Source organism: Meles meles, chromosome 10 (assembly GCF_922984935.1).
Source record: "Meles meles chromosome 10, mMelMel3.1 paternal haplotype, whole genome shotgun sequence".
Classification (NCBI taxonomy): domain Eukaryota; kingdom Metazoa; phylum Chordata; class Mammalia; order Carnivora; family Mustelidae; genus Meles; species Meles meles.
The window spans coordinates 7,567,819-7,593,999 of record NC_060075.1 but is presented as its reverse complement, the minus strand read 5'-3'; the positions used below and the strand labels follow the sequence as shown (position 1 = coordinate 7,593,999).

At 42.6% G+C, this 26,181-nt stretch overlaps 1 protein-coding gene across 3 annotated transcripts in view; it reads left to right on the top strand.

The window, feature by feature from the left end:
- The window catches only part of CNTNAP2 (contactin associated protein 2), a 1,946,064-nt gene that overhangs the window by 1,696,549 nt on the left and 223,334 nt on the right, over positions 1–26,181 (top strand). For all 3 annotated transcript variants that reach the window (XM_046020922.1, XM_046020925.1, XM_046020923.1), the window contains one exon: positions 8,069–8,239. In XM_046020922.1, the coding sequence (XP_045876878.1) occupies positions 8,069–8,239 (171 nt within the window). The remainder of the gene's footprint in view (positions 1–8,068; positions 8,240–26,181) is intronic.

Here is a 26,181-nt window from a genome sequence, read left to right as displayed (position 1 = left end):
GCCCTCAGACGGCAACTGCATGTGATACCAGAGCCACCAGTCGTCCTGATTAGCAAACGTGTTCTTGGTAGCAGTAACAGTCGCAATAATGTGTTGAACGCTTTGGTTGTGCTGCTAAACCCATTTCTTCTGTGATTATCTTCTGCAATTCTCAATACCCAATAAGAGAGTTTCCATTGTTATTCCACTGTACAAATGAGGAAATTGAGATCCAGGAAGACCAAGAACCTGCTCCCAAGTCACCCAGTGGGGCTGGGTGACAGAGCAAGACTCTGACTCTGGGGTCTGGGTGTGGACCAGCACGGGGCAGCGTCACCAAGCAACAAACCAGAAGAGCCCTACGAGATCACATACTGTCACCGTCCCCGCCAACCTCCACAGCACTCCCTGCACTTGCAACCTCCTCCATCACAGGGGGACCTCCAGCCTGTCACACGCTCAGGTGCTCCCTCCCTTCCTTCAGCAAATTCCAATAGGTTCAGGAATGGGAGTGGGCAGAAGGCCCTGTGGGGGTTAGGCTCACAGAGGACAGGCTGGAAGTCTGTATGGCATCAGCCGCACCCCTAGGTCACCTTCTCCAACCACATCAGTGGCTGTCCTATTCTACCCAAGCAGCAGGTGAGAGGTCTATGCTCCAGACAGCAGGCACCAAAGCAAAAAGAGGAAAAATTCCTCCATTAAAATGGAGAAAGACATGGAAATCTACTATGAACCCCTCACCCTCCTTCTTCTGAGCAGAACGCTGACTACCGCATGTATATTCCTCATGAGAAAGTTGGAAGATTCTTCTCTCAAGAAATCACATGATCTATGTCCATATAAAGATCACAGATACTGACATTTGGGGGCCCTTTGATGAGATGGTGAGCTTTCCACATTGTAGTAAAGCCCGGTCATCAATAAACCCACCACCACCCTGAGATCCACACACTCGCCGGGTCCAGTCCACTCAGTAGTACTTCACTGGGCCATATGAACGGGAAAGGCAAGACTCACCAACCGCTGAAGGTGATGTCAGGGATGTCGTGAAAGGAGGAGTCCAGCTAATGACACAGCAGGGAAGGGGATCTCAGAAGAAACAAATAATGCAGAAAGCAGAAGAGAAGTTTTAAAAATGAAATTAATTTTCTCAGATAAGAAAAGACATTGCATCAAAAACTAATAACAACAGCAATAATAAGAACAAACAACCTAGAACAGAGTGCTATAGAAAGGGGGGCTATCTGAGAACAAGAAATAATACTGGAGATTACAGATGTAATTGCTGAAATAAAAACACAATAGCGATATTGAAAATAAAGCTGAAGGAACATTCAACAAAGCAGAGCACAAAGAACAAATATCTGAATTAGGAATGCAAAGGAGTAAGAGAAATAAAGATAAATGTAAAACTAGTAGGCATGTGAGAAGGAGGATTGGAAAGATGAAAGTCCCAGGCCTGATATGGGGAAGAGTTCCATACCAAGGCAGTCGTATGAAGTTTCATTTAAGGGAGTGAAATATCCTGATAGTTTCCAGAGGGAAAAACGTACAAATTACGTAGGAGAGGAAAAAGTTTTCCTCATTTCTCTTGGGGTTCCTGGCTGGATCTAAAAATAAAACTGACAAAGACACATTAACAGGAGAAAAGCATACAGATTTATTTAAAATAAGTTTTACACGACATGGGAGCCTTCATAAAGAAATGGTTAAACCTGAGTGTTTCTATACTAGTTTTGATAAGTAATAGAAAGTTGTGGAAAGGCATGACGGGACCATGTATGAGCTACGTGTAGTAAGCTGGGGGAAATTCGGCAAATCTGTTTTGATTCCTCTCGAGTCCCTTTGTCTTTTGAGATGAAGGTGCTGCTTTCCTCAGGGAGAGGGAGGCCAACTCATGGGAGGGTCGGTGACCTGCTTCAGGGGAGGGTCAGAGAGTCCTTCCTGCACCTGCCATTTCTTACATTCTTTCAGCCTGAAATATTTGGTATACTAAGGTGCTGTATTTGGGGGAGCATGTCCTAAACCCCATCAGTTACATACAAGAGGTTGTAATCAGAAAACATGAGCTTTCTCAATAACCACACAGAGACCTTGAAGATAGTGAAGAAATGCCTTTAAAATTCCATGGAAGAATAGTTTCCTGGAGTGTCTCAATTAGGTGGGAAAGTTAAATAATGACTCTTCAGAAAAGCAAAGATTTAGAAGGCTGACCTCCTATATTCCTTTTCTGAAAAGACTATAGGAGAATGTGCCTGTAGAAATGAGGGTGTAGACCCAGAAAAAGGGATGCCCGAAAGTCACGGGGTCCAGAAATCTGGGCATTTCATACTGAAGAGTAGCTTAAGGACAGCCTGCTGTCAGGGCAAGAGACAGTCCCAGAACCAGAGCTGTGCATCGGCCCTGCAAAGGGCCAGCCCACGGGGCAACAGGAAGACAGAGGCTCTAGAAGGCACCTCTGAGGGACAAAAAGAGGGGCCACTAGATTACCCGACCTGTGTCGCACTGAGAACATTTGTGGGAAGAGTTCTATAGATGTGTTGAAGAATTTGGAGAGAATTTATGAGAGGTACAAAAAAACCCAAGCCAAAGAGAAAATAGGTAATTATTGATTCAAGAGAAACAAAAAAATTATATACATAAAATATATTTAGGTTCTACTAGGTGGCTCATTAGTGAATAATACATTGTCCTAAAAATGTAAATGTTGAATTTCAGTATCACCAAAAAATCAGTGAGTTTGCTAGTTTGTGAGAATGTAGAGAAAGGGAGTAAGGGAGGGGCTTCTAAAAATGCTCAGTCTTCACCTTGCATTCGGGAAAGTCAATCGAGTACATCTACAACACATAAGTTAATACATATCAACACATATATTTTAGAAATACAAGGACATGAAAGAGTTACAGTGTAGGAGTTGTTGCTGAGAAATTGGGTTGGGAAGGAAGGGGTGGAGCAAAGGGTTGCTTTTTCCTCTGTTCTTTGTAGGCTTTGAACTTATTGCTGATGTCGACCTAAAAAAAAAAAAAAAAGGAAACGAAAAGGTAAATCGAGGCAAGCTCAAAATTGTCAAAAAGAGGAGTTTATTTAGGAATACCATAGGCATTGGCAGTTCGGGACACAAAGACCGTAGCACGTTCCAGGCATCCTCTGAGGGTTTGGGGAAGGCTGTGTTTCTGGGCAGAGAGGAGAGAGTTCAGTTAGGTCTGTTAAAATAAACAACCAACAGAGGCCAGCTGTGAAAATTCCCCGAGCAGACAAAACCAGTCCAGTCAGACAAACTAAGCTCAATTCAGCTTATTTTTCAAGACCAACACAACCTAGGTCATTTCTTGTTCATGCCTCTGGAAACCGTAAGCAGAAATTTCCTGAGATTGTGACAAGGTAGCCCCTGACCAACTCCTTATCATTTTAGAAAATTCCAACATTATCAGATTTCTGTAAATCGGGCATTGGTGAGAAATCGGTCTGTCAGTCCTGAAGTTTTCTTTTCCTGAGGGCACATGCATGAGATTTTCCATTTCATATCGTCCGGTTCCATTGTAGATTGAAATTCTTTAATGCTGCCCAACAGAAAATATCCTTGGAAATCTGGAAGTCAGAATCCCATGCCGAATGATCATCGGTGAGTTTAAAATAAATGGCTCTTGAAGAATTTGGATCAACATATGACGCAGCATTTTCTATTGATTCACTAAGGTTTGCAGGAATGACAGATGTCAGCTAGGCCTGGTTTGCTGCCCCAGGCCGACTCCCCTGCGCTTGCTGGAGATACCTCTGGCTCTCCTGCCACAGGAGATGAGCCCAGACCTGGCCCAGGATGTATTTTAAAAAAAGGCTTCTCACATGACTGCGTGGTTTTCAAGGGGGTGCTGCGGTCCACCTCACGCCAGCCATCTTGCCCAGCCTTTGATGAGTGTTGACAGTCCTGGGCTGGTTCCCTGACCCCTTTACTACCTTGTTATTCTATGGCTGTTGACTGGCCCCTCTGGTCTCAGAGAGTTATTTCTGTTCTGCTTCACACTTTCCAGCCTTGCCTCTTTTCTCCCATCCACATCTGCTGAGACACCAGTCCTTGCCGTACCGCGAAATCTCTTCTTTCCAGCTTGGCATTCTCATCCAATGTCACTTTCCCCTCTGTAGTCCTGGCCTTGATAGCAAGTACAAATTGCAGCTATTTCAATAATCTTAAGGTTATGAGACCATCAGTCCTGCAAATGCATGGCGTTGTTCAGGGAGGTCTGTAGGGAAAAACAGAAATTAAGTCAGGGATAAGAAAAATGAGGGTGTGCGGGTGAAGGCAGTGTCCAGGTACCAGGAGGTAAAGCAGGGTCAGCTTTTCTTCATCTTTATTTAGTGTCTTCAGTACTCAGGTTCGCATAAGGTCGATTTTGTCCCATGAGGACTTTGCATGTGGAGTGGAATTGGATATAACCGACAGGGGCAGCTATTCACTTATTCACAGATTTAATGACTATTTATTGAGTACTTACTATGCTCTGGGGCAAAGGTTACAGAGATGAAGTGGTTCTGTCCTAGCTTTCAAGGAGCTTATGGTCAGTTGGGAACAATATCAACGATAATAATGCTAAAAGCCCTTGGCATCGTGAAGCACAGTGAGCCCTAGGGGGAAAAAAAAAAAAGCCCTCATGTTATTTTGTTATAACCAAAAATCCCAGGGACTGGGCCACATACTCTCCAGAGCAAACCTCACAGAAGTTTGTCAGGGTCTGGAACAGGGGCACCTGAACTTTCTTACTGTCTACCCCGCCCGTCAAAACCTTCACGCCTACGTCCCCAGTACGCGTGTTTTGCTTGCCAACTCTATCATGTACCACTCAATAGAATTTCTGATGTCCTCTGCTCGTGCCCCCGTGGCTCTCCTTCAGCACCTCCTGGGTAGACCCCTCAGCCACCAGACAGGTCCTGAGAGAGTCCTCCCTACTGTTGATCAAGGATGTGGAGAGACTCGGGACATACAGCAGATGACTGCTCCAGAGATAATCATGAGAGAACCCCAGCATTTCCGGGAGGACGACTGCTTGCACTTGGCTCAATTTCCCTGTGAATATGTCTATTCCAAAGGCCAAATTAGTTCGAAGTTGCTTAGTGAGCATAGAATTAGAACAAATGGAATCGTGGTCTATAGAGATCTTTCATCAAACCGGAAGAGCTGATTGAACTGCCTTCTCCTCTCCGGGGATATTTCTGTCTGAATAGCCGGCCCTGGACGTCAAATAAATACTGACATGTTTTACTTATAGCATTCCTTTTTCTAGAATCATTTTAGACAACTGCCCTTCTGTTAATACATCACCACCTCCAAAAACAGGAATGCTCTTGATTGGAATGAAACTTTAAAATGTTAATTACATTCATGTCCTGGGGATTCAGCCTAAAGAGACAGAAATGCTTTGCTTTAGGCTGAAGCATGGCTGAGGACTCTGAGCCTCGAAGGCTCCTCGGTTGTTACAGGATTCTCGCCCAGTCAGGTTGAGGTACATCCTGCCGGCCCTGGGGACTGGGCTCCGTTCCTCCCAGAACTCTGGTTGGCCAGAGGGCTGCAGCTTCTAGTTTGATCTGGGTTTTATCTTGAGAGACCTTCGTTCTCCTTCAGCGGGGAAGGGTGAGCCCAAAGTCCCCTCACAGTATGTTCAGCTAGATCTTGAGTCAGAAGAGCCCTGGGCCCTCAGATGATAGCAACTTATACAATAACGAAGATTCTTTCTTTTCTGGCATTATTCTAACCAATGTCATACCATGTTCTACTGCCTAAGAGGAAACTCGTCTGTTTTTCTCCTGATGAAAGCTATGATGTTGCAATTTAAAAAAAAAAAAAAAAAAAAAGCTCCAAACTGCATTACGACTTTTGGATTTGACCCGCACCACACCACTGTTTGACCATAAGGAAGACATTTACAAACATATTTTGCACTGACTTACTGGTTCTAAATGGCCATTCATTCATCTAGATGTCACTATCTCCTAAATGCCTTTAAAAACAAAAATAAATAAAGTAACTTAAATAAGAGGGTTTTTAAAATATCTCATACAGTAATATTATATATTTAATGTAAAATTATTGTTTAAATATAGCAGTACCAACACAAAAGTAGTTTTACTTAAGAATCGCAGTTGAGGGGCGCCTGGGTGGCTCAGTGGGTTAAGCCTCTGCCTTCAGCTCAGGTCATGATCCTAGGGTCCTGGGATCGAGCCCTGCTTCCTCCTCTCTCTCTGCCTGCCTCTCTGACTGCTTGTGATCTCTGTCTGTCAAATAAATAAATAAATAATCTTTAAAAAAAAAAAAAAAAAGAAGAGTAGCAGTTGAGGGGCTCCTGGGTGGCTCAGTAGGTTAGGCGTCTGCCTGAGGCTCAGGTCATGGTCTCGGAGTCCCGGGATCAAGCCCCACATCGAGCTCCCTGCTCAGAGGGGAGCCTGATTCTCCCTCTCCCTCTGCCTGTTGCTCCCCCTGTTTGTGCTCTCTCTCGCTCTGTCAAATAAATAAATAAAAATCTTAAAAAACAAAAGAATAGCAGTTGAACTTAATATTGTATATATGCATAATTTTCATGAAAGAGGAAAAAACATAGTATAAAATTGAGTAGAGTGAACTTAATTGATTAATCATGTTCTCTGAAGGAAAGATATAACAAAAATCAGTGTAAAGTAAAAAAAAAAAAATTCACATGTTACAAGAAAATTTTCCACAATTTCCTGACCTAGTAGGGTTTTAGTCAGTGATTCATGAATCAGGAAGCATCTAATCTAGCAGAGAGAAAGTATATCTGAAGAGCTGTGCAAAGAAAGTAATTTTTCTAGACCAAAGTGAGGAGGAGCAAGAAAGTTGCACTTGTGCTGATTGGCTAAAGCAGAGTTAATTCCCTCGTATGGAGCAAAAGGGGGCTTGGAGCCCAGTTGGGGTAATGCGTGCTGTATAGACAAAAGGCGACTGGTTGACTTGAGCCTTCTTTCCTGGGAGAGCAAGGGGTTAGAACTTCATTAAGTTTGGGTTTGCCAATGTGGGGCTTAGCATGAGTGACTCCATCTTGGGCCTAATCTGATGATGTTAAGATGGGTGTAGTATTATAGGGAAAGGTTGTGGGAGCTATTTGAAAGCGTGCTTATGTACTTTAGACCTTAGCCATGACAATAAACATACTCAGAAATGTGCACATTAAGAAGGAATTTCTCCCCTGGAGATAAAATCAAGAGTCAGCTCCTGGTTGTATTGAATTCTTGGCCCATCAGTTCTCATGGAATGTGAATCGTGTAGTTTAGTTGGGTGTTTTTATTTTGTCCTGTAAACTGCTTTTCTGCTGTGGACACTGGCTACGATCAAGCAAGGAGGGGGAGGAGTATAGAACCCTGTCTTCCGCATGAGTCCAAGGGTAGAGGCTAATGGAGAGCCCGTAGGTGGGCTCTGCTCCACTCTGCACCTGAAATCCCCAGGAAGGAAGAGGTTGGTGGGGGAGACATTCCCTTATTCACAATGAGCCTGTGGGGGGTTAAATGGGAGGGATGGGAAAATGATGGCCTTCCCTAGTCATCCAGCCTCTCCCCAGCACCTCTCTTTCCAGGGCTCCCCCATTCCCCACACTGTTTTCCCGCAACACCTGTACCGGGTGACTGAGCAGCACTGGTTATTCAAAGGTGGATGAGAAGCAAGAACAGAATACCAAAGACCCCATTCCTGTTCTGTCCCTCTATGTCTAGCCCAGATGCTTCTTGCACCAGACCTAAGCCACCATACATATGCATAAGTTCAATACAGCCCCAGCCCACAGAGGCTGTGCCAAGGGGTGTCCCTCTGTGTTCTCCTCTTCTGGCACTTGCTCCCTAGTGTCTGTCCCTCCATGGCTGCTCTTGGTAGGAGCCCCAACTCTCAATCATCAATAAAACACTTTCTTACACACACATAGAATTTCGGGAAAGTCAAAAATAAGTTTGTGGGGATTTTGTACAGTGATGTGCAGCAGGATACAAGGAAACGAGCCATTGCCAATGGAAACTTATTAAAACTCAAGAAACGGCTCTCTTTTGTTACTCCCATGATCAAGGTATAAATTACCCTGGGTTTTTTTTCCTCCCACAGGGAATTACTGGAATGCTGCTTCTTTCCCAAATCCATCATCCTACCTGCACTTCTCTACGTTCCAAGGGGAAACTAGTGCCGACATTTCTTTCTACTTCAAAACGTTAATCCCCCGGGGAGTGTTTCTGGAAAATCTGGGCAACACGGACTTCATCAAACTCGAGCTGAAATGTGAGTATAAACTCTCTGTCAACTCCTCAGTAGCCTCTCTTGGCTGTTCCCGACCCTGATTACGTGGTGTCATTGGATCCAAACATCAGTGGTCGCCTTCGTTCCAGCAATGGTGCTGGAAGGTGGATACACAAACTCGAGACAGACCTTAGCACCCCCCCACCTTGTACTGCTCCCAAGGAAGCAGGTGCATTCAGACATTCCCATGCAATGCTATCCAAGGAAGAAGTTGAGAGAGTAAATTGCTCCCATAACATGGGGAAAGATTGTATATTTAAAATTTATATGTGTGTTTCTTTTACAAGGATTCAGGGTTGCGAGGAGACAGAGGATTGTGTAAAATGATCAGGAGTAAAACATAAGACAGTGGGAGGAATAATACAAAGGAAAAGAGGGATCATAAAAATTAATGTCTGTATGAGTTAATGATGTGACATAGACACAGCATTGAGTTCTACATAGAAACTTTCGAGTCTGTAGCTTTCCAGAAGAGGCCCCCAACCCAAACACCCTCTAAAGGGCTCCATTCTGAATTTATTTAGTTAAGGGCACAGAAACTAACATCATCAGAGCAAGAGCAGATGCTTTCTGGCTCAGCTTGCCTTGGATCCCAAAGACCCTCCTGACGTCGTGCGGCTCGGGGAATGCCATCTGTGGAAGGTGGGGGTGCGCTGGGGGTGAGAAGGGCAGTTCTCATTATCCCAGAGCCATTTTATCCTCGGGGCAGAGGATCAGCTTCCGGAATGTACAGTCCACACGCTCCCAGGTTTGGTGAATATTTGCACACGTCAGGCTCTCCTGGCTGTTCAGACCAAGAAAGAATCAGCATAGATGACAGATGGGGACACAAGTCAGGGTCCCATGTCTCTCCCCAAAATCTCAGTGTCCCTTCCCCACATCAAAGTGTCTCCTTTCTCTCTTTATGCATCATGATACCAAACCCATTTCCCAGAATATCTGATAGCATGTTTTTCTCTTTCTGTAGTTGCACTTATGCAATCGGGTCTTTTAAAAGGGGAATCTCAGGCAAGTTTTTTTCTGGTATAATCCCTTGGGTTCTTTTGGTAAAATAGTGAACCGTGATGAGCAGTCAGAAATTCATAGTCTCGGGTCGAAATCCAAGTCCCTGGGTAAACTGCTTCATCTCTTTGAATCCCAATTTCCTGATCTGTAAAATGGGGGTGGTAATTTGTGGGGCCATTACGATAATAGAATATGAATACTCATAAAGCATTTATTTCAGTGTGTAGGAGGTGTTATGATCATATCCCTGAGGATGCTCAGTATAGATGTAAAGGAAAACTGAAAATACTCTAGCCCTAGAATTAAAAAGTAAATAGTCAGGGACACCTGGCTGGGTCAGCCAGTAGAGCCTGGGACTCTTAATCTCAGGGCTGTAGGTTCAGACTCCATGTTAGGTATAGAGATCACTTAAAAAAAATCTTCAAAAACAAAAAGGTAATTAAAGAACCATCCTCTCTTTTTTTTTCTTTTTTTTTATTCGTTTATTTGTTTATTTACAGCATAACAGTGTTCATTGTTTTTGCATCACACCCAGTGCTCCATGCAGTACGTGCCCTCCCTATTACCCACCACCTGGTTCCTCAACCTCCCCCCCGCTTCCCCCGTCCCTTCAAAACCCTCTGGTTGTTTTTCAGAGTCCATAGTCTCTCGTGGTTCATATCCCCTTCCAGTTTCCCTCAACTCCCTCTCCTCTCCATCTCCCCATGTCCTCCATGTTCTTTGTTATGCTCCACAAATAAGTGAGACCATATGATACTTGACTCTCTCTGCTTGACTTATTTCACTCAGCATAATTTCTTCCAGTCCCGTCCATGTTGCTACAAAAGTTGGGTATTCATGCTTTCTGATGGAGGCATAATACTCCATCATGTATATGGACCACATCTTCCTTATCCATTCGTCCATTGAAGGGCATCTTGGTTCTTTCCACAGTTTGGCGACCGTAGCCATTGCTACAATAAACATTGGGGTACAGATGGCCCTTCTTTTCACTACATCTGTATCTTTGGGGTAAATACCCAGCAGTGCAATTGCAGGGTCATAGGGAAGCTCTATTCTTAATTTCTTGAGGAATCTCCACACTGTTCTCCAAAGTGGCTGCACCAACTTGCATTCCCACCAACAGTGTAAGAGGGTTCCCCTTTCTCCACATCCTCTCCAACACACGTTGTTTCCTGTCTTGCTAATTTTGGCCATTCTAACTGGTGTCAGGTGGTATCTCAATATGGTTTTAATTTGGATCTCCCTGATGGCTAGTGATGATGAACATTTTTTCATGTGTCTGATAGCCATTTGTATGTCTTCGTTGGAGAAGTGTCTGTTCATATCTTCTGCCCATTTTTTGATATGATTATCTGTTTTGTGTGTGTTGAGTTTGAGAAGTTCTTTATAGATCCTGGATATCAACCTTTTGTCTGTACTGTCATTTGCAAATATCTTCTCCCATTCCGTGGGTTGCCTTTTTGTTTTGTTGACTGTTTCCTTTGCTGTGCAGAAGCTTTTGATCTTGATGAAGTCCCAAAAGTTCATTTTTGCTTTTGTTTCCTTGGCCTTTGGAGACATATCTTGAAAGAAGTTGCTGTGGCTGATATCGAAGAGGTTACTGCCTATGTTCTCCTCTAGGATTCTGATGGATTCCTGTCTCACGTTGAGGTCTTTTATCCATTTCGAGTTTATCTTTGTGTACGGTGTAAGAGAATGGTCGAGTTTCATTCTTCTACATATTGCTGTCCAGTTTTCCCAGCACCATTTATTGAAGAGACTGTCTTTTTTCCATTGAATATCTTTTCCTGTTTTGTCGAAGATTATTTCACCATAGAGTTGAGGGTCCATATCTGGGCTCTCCACTCTATTCCACTGGTCTATGTGTCTGTTTCTATGCCAGTACCACGCTGTCTTGGTGATCACAGCTTTGTAGTAAAGCTTGAAATCGGGTAACGTGATGCCGCCAGTTTTGTTTTTGTTTTTCAACATTTCCTTAGTAATTCGGGGTCTCTTCTGATTCCATACAAATTTTAGGATTATTTGCTCCAGCTCTTTGAAAAATACTGGTGGAATTTTGATCGGAATGGCATTAAAAGTATAGATTGCTCTAGGCAGTATAGACATTTTAACAATGTTTATTCTTCCAATCCAAGAGCGTGGAACGGTCTTCCATCTTTTTGTGTCTTCTTCAATTTCTTTCATGAGTGTTCTGTAGTTCCTCGAGTACAGATCCTTTACCTCTTTGGTTAGGTTTATTCCCAGGTATCCTATGGTTCTTGGTGCTATAGTAAATGGAATCGATTCTCTAATATCCCTTTCTGTATTTTCATTGTTAGTGTATAAGAAAGCCACTGATTTCTGTACATTGACTTTGTATCCTGCCACATTACTGAATTGCTGTATGAGTTCTAGTAGTTTGGGGGTGGAGTCTTTGGGGTTTTCCATATAAAGAATCATGTCATCTGCGAAGAGAGAGAGTTTGACTTCTTCCTTGCCAATCTGGATACCTTTTATTTCTCTTTGTTGTCTGATTGCCGTTGCTAGAACTTCTAATACTATGTTGAACAAGAGTGGTGAGAGTGGGCATCCTTGTCGTGTTCCTGATCTCAACGGGAAGACTGCAAGCTTTTTCCCATTGAGGATGATATTTGCTGTGGGTCTTTCATAGATAGATTTTATGAAGTTCAGGAATGAAGAACCATCCTCTCTTACATGAATTATGGATTAGAGTTATTTTAAAAGGATTTTCATTTCCACAGTTAAAGTTAATTGATTCAAACTATTATCCAACTTCTACGTCGGTTGGATTGTATTTTGAAAAAATACCTCATGGCAAAAAAGAAAACTGACCATCCATGTTTGAGTAATGCTATATGCTTCTATAAAATTGCCTTGTCTTTGTTTCGTAAGCCTGTGCCTGGGTTGGAAAGCAGGCAAACCAAGTATAGAGAGAGCAAGGGTTTCTACTTAGCACCTGCATGGTAGAATTTCAGTGATTTCTGATGATGGAACATCTTCAGAGATGCTCAGAGTTTCCCCAGGCTTTCCCTCATATGACAATTCCATGCAGAGGGAGAATGGTGGCCTTGTTTTGTCAGAGTGCTTCCCGCTGGTCAAGAAGGGTGGGACATTCAGACCAGAGGCTGGTCTCCACTTGGAGTCTCCGGAGCTTCTGCCGATTCCTAAGGGCGGACGTGAGATGCCCCAGTGGCAGAGACAAATGTCCACCATGCTAGAGCATCTCCTGTAGGTTCCAAGGAACCTACGGGAGAAAAAAGGACAGGTTTCTATATTTGAGGAAAAATTCCTCAAAGCAAACAAGAAGCAATAGTTTCCTGAAGAACATGGAGGGAAAATGGCCAGATGAAGGCTTCCTGCTGCCCCGTTTCCCGCGTTACTCCAGACTCTCCTCTGCAGGAAACACGGGCCGTGGGTGGGGATGACACGCTCTATCCCCACCCACCTCTTGCGCGTGCATGGCTGAGGGGCTCTGCACACCTCACTGGTTTCCTGGCCATGAAGCTCAGGAAAGATGGTTCCTGGAGTCACACTTTAAAAAAAAAAAAACTGTCTGTACTGCTTTTTTCCCCTTTACCTTGGTAGGCTTTCTGGTCTCTTTCTGATAGGAATTCAAATTTTGTTTCTCTCCTTGTGTCCCAAGGAATTTTGTCACAGTTCATGCCTACACAGTTCATGGCTTCCAGAATAACATTTCTGTTAATTAACTACATCGTGCCCTCCTGTCAGGAGTAGAAGATTCTTGACTCTGGGAACAGTGAGTCAGTTACACTAAGTTAATGAGATATCATCAACATCTTACTGTGCAAGGCAGCAAACACGCGAGATAAAATTAGACGGATGTTACTCATTAGCATACTTTACAGGTACAATTTTAAGGCTATATTTCACTTAATGTCTGTATGTGTTCATTCATTCAGTAAGTGTTTATCGAGTGCCTACATCCAGATGCTGTGCGAGGTGCCGAGGGAACATAGTCAAAAAACATAGTCATGGCTCCCCTCCCTCGGAGAGAAATCAGAGTTCTTTTTGTTTGTTTTGGGAAGTAGATAAGTAAACCAGTAGGTACAATAATAATAAAAATAGCTCGACTTTATTCAGGCTCACTGTGGCTCCAACACTGTTGCACGGATTTTGTGTAAATCATCTCACATCCTAACCAACCTTTGACGTGGGCAATACCATGAACATCTCTGCCTTACAAATGAGGAAACTGAGGCATGGGATAAGTAAGTTGCCAAGATCCCCAGTTAGGAAGTGACAGGGCTGGTGCCTGACCCCAAACATTTTCCATCTGTCCCAGAGTCATTGCCATTAACAACAGACCACACCACATCCCAGAAGACATTGAGGTGACAGAGCTCCGAGGAGGGGACTGAAACAGATCAGAAGACAAGGAGTGCTTCCCAGGGAGTGTAACGCTTTAATTACATTGTGATGCCTGAGCAGGAGCCAGGAAAGTGAAGAAGGTGGGGAGGCGTGGAGATCAGGAAGGAAAACGTAGCAGGAGGGGCACACCAGCGGGGGAAGCTGTGGGGGACAGAACCCAAGGACTCAGCAGGGAGTGGCTACAGCAGGGAGCCCGTGTGTTGGGGAGCAGAGAGCTGGGGACAGAGCGCTCGATGTGCTGTGGCCTCAGGGGACAGATTTTGCTTGACCTGTCCCTGACAGTTACAGTGAGCAGGGGCAGAACGCGATCAGATTTGCATTCACCGGAGAGAAGATGGAAAGACAGACAAGAAGCAATGGGAGGCCTATATTAAGATAGAGGCAGGGGGAATGGAAGGAGGAGACAGTAACATAGGGGTAGAGACATGAGAAACCCTGAGGAGAGAGAGTCCACTGATTTTACCAAATGGCTGTGAGGATGAAGTAGCAAGGAAGGTTCTAGAATGAAACCAGTGTTTCTGGTTTTGACGATTGAGCAGGTGGAGCACTTGTACAGGTATAGGCTATGGTAGCATCTATCCTGAAGGACATGTCTAAAGGTGGCTTTCATACGAGTCTGGATCTCAACAGAGAGGCCGGAGTCAAAAATAAACAGCATGAGAGTCACCATCACTAAGAGAACCACCAGGAAATAAGTACCTGGTGCCTTCTGCATGAATGTGATGGCCCAGGACAAATGCATAGAGACAGGGAAGAAGATGTCTGAGATTGGGACCTGCATTTAAGGGACAGAAGGAAGCAAAACAACTTGTAGCAGATGAGCAGAGAAGTAGGGAGATAGTGATACCCCAGGGATCAGATGAAGACAGGATTTCAAGAAGAACAAAGAAAAAGTGTTTGGTACTACCAAACTGAGAGGTCACAAAAATAAGGACTTAAAGCACTGGTCAAGTTTAACATATAGTGGTCACTGTCCAAAAGTAAGAGCCTGTAGAGTGAGTGGAGGTGGATACAGGGATCGGGGCCTGTGGTTTTGTTTGTTCTCGCAGCTCTTGTATGTGGTGGAGACCTTGAGCTCACATTATAGTAAGGAGGAGAATCTGGCAAATGAGAAGAGGTTGGGGGAATGGGAGAGGGGGACTGTCTGGGTGTGAGGCCCGGAGGAGGTGGAAATGAGTGCGATCCAGAATCCAAACTCCTGAAGGGGCTGAGAGAAACAGGTCAGAGTGAAGAGACAATAAGCCACGAACGTGGGGGTCACTTTCCAAATCAGAAATGATTTTGTATTTGTTGTTTTTTGTTTGTGTGTGTGTCTGTTAGTATTTTTAGAGATGGCAGAGGGATGTTTCCCTGAAAAGATTCACTAACCACCGTGGATAGATCCATTTGGTCTTTCAGAGTTAACACTAGGGAACAACTTGTCTTGTCTAGAACCCTTTTGTGGCTACGATAGTGATCATGACCATGGTCCCATCATCAGGCCACCACTTACCGAGCACCTGCCAGGGCAGAAGCATGGGTAGACCTCAAAGGGTCTAAGATGAAGATGACGGAACCCAACATCCTCACCTAGGGAAGGAGACAGACACATTCATAACAGTACAGTTGCATGACTTCACTGAATCTTTCTTAAGTTCCGGGCACTGTTCTAACGCTTTTATAGGTAGTAACAGTTTCAGGTTTTATAGCAAGTTTTAGCCATGTTCTACAGAAGAGGGAACTGGGGCTACACAGTCACACAGCTGATTCCAGACAGTGTGCTTGTGATCACTGAAATACAATAAGTGAGTCACAATGATGGCCTTCAGGGGCTCTACACTTGTAGAGGAGAGGCAAGGAGCCATTCCTGGGGATGAAGAGGAAGACAAGGTGATGCCTGATTTAGGTCAGGAAGGGCGGGCGAAGATGTTAGCTGGACCAAGAGGTAGGGGAAAGAACTCTAGGAGGAGAAGCCAGTGCACACAAAAGCATAAACACAAGTGTCGGGATGGGGAACATGACGGTGTGTGAGAACTACGAGCACTTGGCATTGTGAACGAGTGTGATGCGTGACACAAGCAATAGAGGAATTTCGGCCCCAGATCCGATTCTAAATATGTAACTGTTCTAGGTATTACAGCCAATATTTATTGGCTCCCCTGTATGTGCCAAAGAGGACCTCAAGAAGAATAGGACTCAGCCCCATCCCAGAGGCGCATACCGTCCAGTGGGAGAGACTAGGATAGAAAACAATATTTTGGGCAAGATGAAATAAACATTAGAAGCACAAGTGACAGACAGTGGTGGCCCAGCTGCAGCAACAGTTGGTTCTGACTGGAGAATAAGAAAATGTCCTCTAGACATTGTATCATTTTAACTGAGCCTCGAGATAAATGAGAAAGAACACTTCAGGCTCAGGATACCAAAGTCTTACATGGTATGGGTACATCAGAAGGTGTTTCTGGGGGCACCTGCAGGGCTCAGTCGGTTAAGCATCTGCCTTCAGCTCAGGTCATGATCCCGGGGTCCTGGGATCAAGTCCCACATCGGGCTCTCTGCTCAGCAGGGAGTCTGCTTCTCCCTCTCCCTCTGCCTGCTGCTCTGCCTACTTGTGCGCTCTCTCTCTCGATCTGTCAAATATAGAAGTAAAATATTTTTTTTCTAAAAAAGGGGGTTTCTGCACCCCACACCAGGGAGGGGAGATATGGAGCATCTAGTACCTCTCCAGGGCCAGAGCACTGCCTGGCACACAGCAGAGGCCATAGGAGTTTGCCGAGCAAATGAGATGAACAGAGGAGGAGAACCATGGAAAATCTGGGTGGAGAAGGGAATCACCATGGTGGAAGGGCTGGTGTTCAAAACAATGACACAGAATACACTGAAATGTGGAAGGAAAGATGATGGCTGGTGAAATTTTGGAGCTGGAGATCTCACGGGAAAGCAGCTGGGGTGATAAGAAGGTCTGAGACGCATAGTCTGGCCATGCAAGGGGGATTGTAGGATGTATGGAAGGGCTGTGGAGACCGAAGAGGCCAGAGGGCTGGCAGGTCATCCACATCACTGCTGGGGCCCCTACTGGTGATGGCAATGGGTGGAGTGGACACAGAGCCTGTGAGCCGAATGTTCCAGTCCTCAGATCCAAACGATGACAACAGGAAGCATGGGAAGAGTGAGCATGTGTCACAGGGGGACGCGTTGCTGAACGAAGACTCTGGTGCCATAGAACATTGGAGAAGCACTGAGGAGTGAAGAATAAGCCCAGCTGCCCATTCGCCACCCTGCCTACCCACTGACGTCACTGGGAGAAGGGGATGCGGTGCTGATGGTACAGTAGGTTCCCCAAAGGTGGGCTGCAGTCAGGAGACTGTTGGCACTGTCTGATGATGAACAGTGACCATGGAGGCGTTTTTTCTTTTCTTTCTTTTTTTTTTTGTAATTGACAGATGATTGACATATAACATTGTATTAGCTGCAGGTGTACAACATAATGATTCAGTATTTTTACATATTACAAAATGATCACCACTGTAAGTCTAGTTAACATCCATCACCTTTGATAGTTACACATTAAGTTTTTATTTTTGCTTAACAATTTAAAAGAGATTTCAGAGGAAACAGTGGGGAAAAAATTTTTTTCTTTTTGGACACGGTGGAAAATTTTTGAAGGACGTGTTCACTGACCAGGAAACATTCAGGAAAAGCAACAGAAACTGTTGTAATACGTTAGCATAAGCTCCTGTGTTCACCAAGTTTGAGCTTTTTCAGATATCAGGATGAGCTGGAGAAAATATTTGCATTTCGCAGGAATATCTCCACAAAAATGTGGAGGCAGCAGTCTAATGTCCTGCTAATCTTAGGAAAAAGTATTAAGGAAAAACTTTCATTTTCCAAGATGCAGCCTTCTGCAGTACACATGCTTGAGAAAACCAGAGAGAAAATATTCTGCAATACAGAGAAATTGATGAATCAGAAGAAATAAACTAACGGCAATTTATCTTCCACTATTTCAGAATTGGAACGACTTTTATATTAAAGAACTTCACTAATATAAACATGAGAAATATCTGACCCCACTTAGCTGGACTGTTTTGCCATGGGGATGCTATTTAGGGTTTTTTTTCTTTTATATATATTGTGAGTTATTATTAATACAAAGCAGATGTTAGCTCCTAATTAATTTATATTAATTTTCTTTTAATTATCTAAACTAACCTGGATTATCCTCATAGATTTAGGAAGAATTTTATTGGTTCTACTACTTTGCAAGTCTAGCTATGAGTTCAGTCTCTATGAAAGGTTTGGGATCTTAAGAATGATTCTGACTTGGTCATTAAAATACATAAGAAAAAAAACCTAAGGGAAAAAAAATTTTTAAAAATTAAAAGCCTAAACATTATTGTGATTCTTTAATTAAAAAAATTCTCTATCTTTTGATGTAGTTTTTTTTGTTGTTGTTGTTTATTTACAGCATAATAGTGTTCATTGTTTTGGCATCACACCCAGTGCTCCATGCAGTACGTGCCCTCCCTATTACCCACCACCTGGTTCCTCAACCTCCCACCCCACCCCCCGCCCCTTCAAAACCCTCTGGTTGTTTTTCAGAGTCCATAGTCTCTCATGGTTCATCTCCCCTTCCAATTTCCCTCAACTCCCTCTCCTCTCCATCTCCCCATGTCCTCCATGTTATTTGTTATGCTCCACAAATAAGTGAGACCATATGATACTTGACTCTCTCTGCTTGACTTATTTCGCTCAGCATAATCTCTTCCAGTCCCATCCATGTTGCTACAAAAGTTGGGTATTCATGCTTTCTGATGAAGGCATAATATTCCATTGTGTATATGTACCACATCTTCCTTATCCATTCATCCGTTGAAGGGCATCTTGGTTCTTTCCACAGTTTGGCGACCGTAGCCATTGCTACAATAAACATTGGGGTACAGATGGCCCTTCTTTTCACTACATCTGTATCTTTGGGGTAAATACCCAGCAGTGCAATTGCAGGGTCATAGGGAAGCTCTATTCTTAATTTCTTGAGGAATCTCCACACTGTTCTCCAAAGTGGCTGCACCAACTTGCATTCCCACCAACAGTGTAAGAGGGTTCCCCTTTCTCCACATCCTCTCCAACACACGTTGTTTCCTGTCTTGCTAATTTTGGCCATTCTAACTGGTGTCAGGTGGTATCTCAATATGGTTTTAATTTGGATCTCCCTGATGGCTAGTGATGATGAACATTTTTTCATGTGTCTGATAGCCATTTGTATGTCTTCGTTGGAGAAGTGTCTGTTCATATCTTCTGCCCATTTTTTGATATGATTATCTGTTTTGTGTGTGTTGAGTTTGAGAAGTTCTTTATAGATCCTGGATATCAACCTTTTGTCTGTACTGTCATTTGCAAATATCTTCTCCCATTCCGTGGGTTGCCTTTTTGTTTTGTTGACTGTTTCCTTTGCTGTGCAGAAGCTTTTGATCTTGATGAAGTCCCAAAAGTTCATTTTTGCTTTTGTTTCCTTGGCCTTTGGAGACATATCTTGAAAGAAGTTGCTGTGGCTGATATCGAAGAGGTTACTGCCTATGTTCTCCTCTAGGATTCTGATGGATTCCTGTCTCACAATGAGGTCTTTTATCCATTTCGAGTTTATCTTTGTGTACGGTGTAAGAGAATGGTCGAGTTTCATTTTTCTACATATCGCTCTCCAGTTTTCCCAGCACCATTTATTGAAGAGATTGTCTTTTTTCCATTGAATATTTTTTCCTGTTTTGTCGAAGATTATTTCACCATAGAGTTGAGGGTCCATATCTGGGCTCTCCACTCTGTTCCACTGGTCTATGTGTCTGTTTTTATGCCAGTACCATGCTGTCTTGGTGATCACAGCTTTGTAGTAAAGCTTGAAATCGGGTAACGTGATGCCGCCAGTTTTGTTTTTGTTTTTCAACATTTCCTTAGTAATTCGGGGTCTCTTCTGATTCCATACAAATTTTAGGATTATTTGCTCCAGCTCTTTGAAAAATACTGGTGGAATTTTGATCGGAATGGCATTAAAAGTATAGATTGCTCTAGGCAGTATAGACATTTTAACAATGTTTATTCTTCCAATCCAAGAGCGTGGAACGGTCTTCCATCTTTTTGTGTCTTCTTCAATTTCTTTCATGAGTGTTCTGTAGTTCCTCAAGTACAGGTCCTTTACCTCTTTGGTTAGGTTTATTCCCAGGTATCTTATGGTTCTTGGTGCTATAGTAAATGGAATCGATTCTCTAATTTCCCTTTCTGTATTTTTATTGTTAGTGTATAAGAAAGCCACTGATTTCTATACATTCACTTTGTATCCTGCCACATTACTGAATTACTGTATGAGTTCTAGTAGTTTGGGGGTGGAGTCTTTGGGGTTTTCCATATAAAGAATCACGTCATCTGCGAAGAGAGAGAGTTTGACTTCTTCCTTGCCAATTTGGATACCTTTTATTTCTCTTTGTTGTCTGATTGCCATTGCTAGAACTTCTAATACTATTTTGAACAAGAGTGGTGAGAGTGGGCATCCTTGTCGTGTTCCTGATCTCAACGGGAAGGCTGCAAGCTTTTTCCCATTGAGGATGATATTTGCTGTGATTCCCTGCATATTCTCAGATCACAATGCTTTGAAACTGGAACTCAATCACAAGGAAAAGTTCAGAAGGAACTCAAACACCTGGAAGCTAAAGACCACCTTGCTTAAGAATGCTTGGATCAACCAAGAGATCAAAGATGAACTTAAACAATTCATGGAAACCAATGAGAATGAAGACACTTCGGTCCAGAACCTATGGGATACAGCAAAGGTGGTTCTAATGGGGAAATACATAACCATCCAAGCCTCCCTCAAAAAAATTGAAAAATCCAGAATACACCAGCTGTCTCTACACCTTAGAGAACTGGAGAATCAACAACAAATCAAACCAACTCCACACGCAAGAAGGGAAATAATCAAGATTAGAGCAGAAATCAATGAGGTAGAAACCAGAGATACAGTAGAACGTATCAATGAAACTAGAAGCTGGTTTTTTGAAAGAATCAGTAAGATTGATAAACCATTGGCCACACTAATCCAAAAGAAAAGAGAGAAAGCCCAAATTAATAAAATGATGAATGAAAAGGGAGAGATCACAACTAACACCAAGGAAATAGAAACAATCATCAGAAATTATTGCCAACAGTTATATGCCAATAAGCTAAGCAACCTAGATGAAATGGATGCATTCCTGGAAAACTACAAACTCCCAAAATTGAACCAGGAAGAAATTGACAACCTGAATAGACCGATATCTAGTAACGAGATTGAAGCAGTGATCAAAAACCTCCCAAAAAACAAGAGCCCAGGAATTGATGTAGTTTTTTGATTTCTATTATAGACCCCCCAAAAAAGTTCAGAGATGCAATTTTAAAGAGGAAATTTGTGCTACATTAAAGCTATGTAATGTATTAGCTGTTTGCATTTTAAGTATTAAAAGATAGACAAATAGTAAATAACAAAGATTACACTTACTCAGATTTCTTTACCATTCTCCCTGAGGGGACGGTCCTTTGAATACCTGGCAAAGGTATCCTAGAATTATAAGGGTAGACTGTAGAGGAAGATGTTCTCCTGTTATGAAAAATTACCCATTACCTTGGGTGTTATGGGTCACATGCAAAAAGATAGCTTGTCCCTGCACTGGGACTCCACTTCTGCTCTGAAAATCAGGTGGAATCCAGAACACAGGCTCCGGAGGGCCTCTCTACAGGTTCTTGTGCCCTTAGAATCTCCACTGTAGCCCCCCAGACCATTTACGTAGTCAAAGTAAAGGCATTTTAGGACAATAAAAAGTAAGTAAATGTTAAGAAACGGGATTCCCTCGCAGACGTTACATTGTATGTATGTTACAACATATACTGATTATCTTTTATGTGACATTCAAAAATAGGCCAAAGTTATCCACAGAGATAGAAGTCAGAACAGTAGCTATCTCTGGGCATTAGGAATGTTGACTGGAAGGGGCTCAAAGGAACCTTCTGCAGTAGTGGAAATGTTCCATATCTTGATCCAAGGGGTGATCATATATGTCACAATTTACTCAACTTAAGATTTACTCAACACTTAAGATTTGCACATTTTTCTGTCTATAAATATACAGTAATGGAGAAAGAAAAACCCTGCTGTGAGAAAATCTGGAATGATTGAATGACAAAAAGAAGCCAATGAAACGATTTTTTAACAAGAGAAATAAAGACTGGGATTTCAGGCTGAGCGACCCAAGACCACTTGCTTTACCTCTCCAGATGTCATCACGTTCCCTTGGAAAATAAGAAGGCCAAGCTGGACCATCTTTAAGGGCTCTTCTAGCATCAACAATCCTATAAACCTCCCGGAAGCCATCAGCATCACCTGTATCTTGACACCTCCCATTCTAAGTGAACTCATAAAGAAGCATCATCTTCACTTTCCATTCCATGGTTCTCAGTTCTCCTAAAGATGATGGGAGGAGAGTTATATGAGGACGAATGATATCTGCTTCAAATAAATTCCAACCTATACACATGCTCCAACTAAATGTAATTAGGAGATTTCCCAAAATCATGGACCCCTACTTGTAAATTCTAATTAAGGATCCATCAGAATCAACCAAGGTACCTCAAACTCAGTATGTCAAAATGAAAATCCATCATCTTTACCCAAAACCCTCTCCTGTGCTCCCCATCTTAATGAATGCCATCACCACTTTCTTCATGATCCAAGTTAGAAAGATTGAAGTCATATTTAATGTTTCACTGATGTCCCCACACCAGATAGACTGTTTATCTTGACAGAACACTCTGTTTTTAATACAGAGAAATGTTATTGACGTTCCTGATGGTATGCCGTTATACCAGAACAGTCCCAGAGAAAGCATCAATTCCAACTAGTTGCAAAAAGATGAATGAAACGAAAATGCAAAGATAAATCTTCAAACTTCTCTCTTTATCCCCCATGACGGCTCCTTTAGCTACAATGCCTTGGATTCTTGATTCAGAGGGCCTTATAATTTCTCTCCCTCACTTCCTTCCCTCCCTCCTGACATCTGCTTTCCCCAGTGAGGACAGATTTCTACAGATCTGTCTTATCATTCCTCTTCTTAAACACCAGGATGGTTTGTCAATGCATTATAATGCAGAGTTCAAGTACTTAAGCTTGACAAATGATTCCAGGCTTTAACCTAATTTTTTAGTCTTCTTTACATAACAACTTTGCCCCTCACCCACAAGCTTTTGCTCTAGGCTCCCCCCTCCCATCTACTGACATTCTCTGGTCTCCACCCAAACTTTCTTATAACCTGCTGTGTCTTTGCCTGTTCTGGAATGGTCTCTCTCCACCTCCACTTGTTGAAATCCTGCCCACACAAATAATTTTTTTACAACATCTTGATTTAAAATATAAAATATGCATATCATAGAAGTCTTTCATTTTTTCTAAAAATACTGAAATTTCTACAAGACAATTCTATGCATTGCCTGGAAAATTACATAGACATCCTCATTAAGGAGCATATCTTTATATACTGTTTGTCTGCATAGAGTATATGGTGGGTGTCATACTGTAGAAGAATGCTACAGTTTCATAGAGATATTTTTTCTGATAGAATGTTTTTTCTATCTCACTTTCTCTAATTCTAATGTGTCCTGTACTGTTTACGGTGTGTGGTAGGACAAAAAATCTTTTCTTTCAAAAAGATGGCATGTGAAAGTGCTGAAAAAGACCAGCTACTGGAATCAGCCTGCCTATGGCCAGCCAGTAGACAACAGGCATTCTAGGAGAAGAGATTAAAGAGGCTTGAATTCATGCATTCTGGTGGGAGGCAGAGATGGGAGGAAGAGTGTACTATTATTACTCAGTAATAAACACCAGGATTAGTGAGAAAAGTAGAAATCTCTATGTGGAGTTAATGTAAGATTAGAGACCTTACTTCTGCCATTTTAGAAGAGAACAGTATCTGTACAGGCTCTCTATTTTCATGGAAACAAATGTCTCAAGGAGAAAAAGTTGGTGCCATTGCCAGTTAATGCGTGTTACTAATGCTGGTGAATTGATTCAACGAAGGATGACACTTGGGACCAATTAATTCAAAGCTGGTAAAATGAAAAGAAGATACAATAAATCAGGGAGCAGAGCTTCATTTAAATATAGTGAGTGACTGGGGAAGATTACTTGAAATAGCTCAAAACAAGACATATCTCAAAGGGCCAAAGACGATGGTAAGCATAGCAATGCTAGGGTTTTGCAAGTCATCAGACAAACACCTAAAGTAAAACCAGGTGAAAGAAGACCGGCCAACTAGATGTCAACCGGAAAAGCCATACGAGAATAGTTTTTTACAAATGAAGATTTCAGGGAGTTCTCTTCTTAAAGACACATTTTGCTCGAATTACAAGATAACGTTTCATAGAGATCAAGATAGGGACTTGGAGAAGACAAAGAGAAACATAAAGGCTTCCATGAACTCTCATATAGGATGAAGGTCAGAGATGAAATCTTCTTAAACACTTGAGGAAAAGAAGATTTGTTTCTATCTCTGTAATATTTATGTTTTACTCTTTCCCCACGTCTTAGTTTACGTAACTCTCAACTTACACAGGATCATGGTATAGGAGTTCCTGAGCCAACTCTTTGGAACCTTGGAATACACTTTCTTATAGAGATAGTCTTGTAAATGGCGCTCGTATTCCATGGCTAACCATAAAGTCTTTAGTGGTTTGTTTGTTTTCTAAGTGTGGCTGAAAAGTGAAAAGTGTGCATGTCTGCTTGAAGTCTAGGCTGTAGGTTCTGGAGTCTGTTCAGTGTAGAACAGAAATGTTGAAGAACAAAGGAAATTTCTGCCCATGTTTCTCAATGTTGACCATGTCGTTGACAAACCTCCCTAGAGGGCAAGGGTTTGTTTGCCTTTCTGGGCTTCATGGGGCTCAGCTTGGTGGGGTGAGCAAAGGAGGCAGCTGCAACATTCACAGGCACACATAGGAGTCACTCTAAGCTCCCAGACAGCTCCTAGCCCTTCTTTTTCCTCTAAAATGTCCTAGTTCTAGCAATTACAGAATTCCACGAATTCATTCAACTATAATATCACAACCCATATATTTTTTTTAATGTTACAGTGTTCTGATAGATGAGTGTTGAAACTATAATAAGACCATTATGATAGAATTCACCCCTTCAAAATTCCAGTGGTCTGAGGGAGAAGACCCTTTGGCTAACTTTTTAACGTCATAAATAAGCGAATCAGGAATGAGAGATGTTCATGTGTAGGAACACGTTAAGCTGCTGTAATGAGTAATTCCCCAGGTTTCGGCGACTATATGGTGGTCTAGCATTCATGCTCCGCTCCATGAAGTTCTTGCACAAGGTGACTTGAGCTCAAGGCTCCTTTTGTATTGTGGCCCCACCATCTCATGGAGCCTTGGCTTTACTAAGCCCAGCTGGTGGACGGAGAAAGGGAGGGTGGAGAAGCCTTGTCTCCTATCCACACCCGTCCAGAGGTGACACACACTCCCACTCTCATTCCATTGGTGGTAACTGGTCACGTAGCTCCACTGTGATTTTCAGAGGACTGGAAAATGCAGCTCCTGGATGCACGGCGGCTTCTTGGAGGTGACTCTCGAAGGGAAAACATAAACTTCTCGTGAAAAGTTACCAGCATCTGGCACAGGCACCGCGGCAGTGAAAAGGAATCAGCTTTCACCTTACCTAAAGACATAGAGGCAGGTTCCAGGAGATGCAACATTGGGTCTGCCTTGGAGGATGACAGGCAAATAAAGAAGATAAAGGCATTTTTCCAGAGAGAAAATAGCACAGGCGAAAGCAAGTAGAGGAGGAAGATCGTGGAGCATTTGAGGAATTGAAAAGAATATAGTGAAAGCCCAGGGACCAGTTAAAAGATGTTTTTCATTAGAGTAATGACCCGCCCACATATCTGTGTTAAGAGTTTGACAAAAGAAAGCTAGCTGGACCCAACGCCTCTTGGGAAATTACTCATTTTACTTGCTTTTGCGGATAGTGTTAAAATGATCAAATTTGGTTTTCTGCATCTCTGCATTTGATTCCTGTGACGAGAACTGATGAGAATGCCAAATGACTTCTCAGGAAGAGTGGTTGATACTTAGTATTCTGCAGGGTCTTTCTGGGTAAGTGCAACCAGAGCCAATGAATAATAGAAGCAGTGTATATCTGTCAAGTGTAATTATAACACTGAATTATGCTCATCTTGCATTCCGAGTCCTGTATACATTAGTTTAAACAACGGGACATGCGGGCACTTCAGACCTGTGAGGATTTTACTTTAAAAAATAGCTTGCCCTTGTTTTTAGCCATTTTTAATAGGAAAAAAATTCACACCTTGTTCAAAATTATTTTATGGTACAGTTTCACCACACTCTTCCTCTTTTTTAATCTCCTCAGGTATCTTAAAAACAGTAGAGAACTAAGGAGGAATGTTTAAGTCCACTTTTAAATTCCTTCTAATTTTCTGTATTTAAATGAAATCCCATTCTTTGCATTTTGATTAATC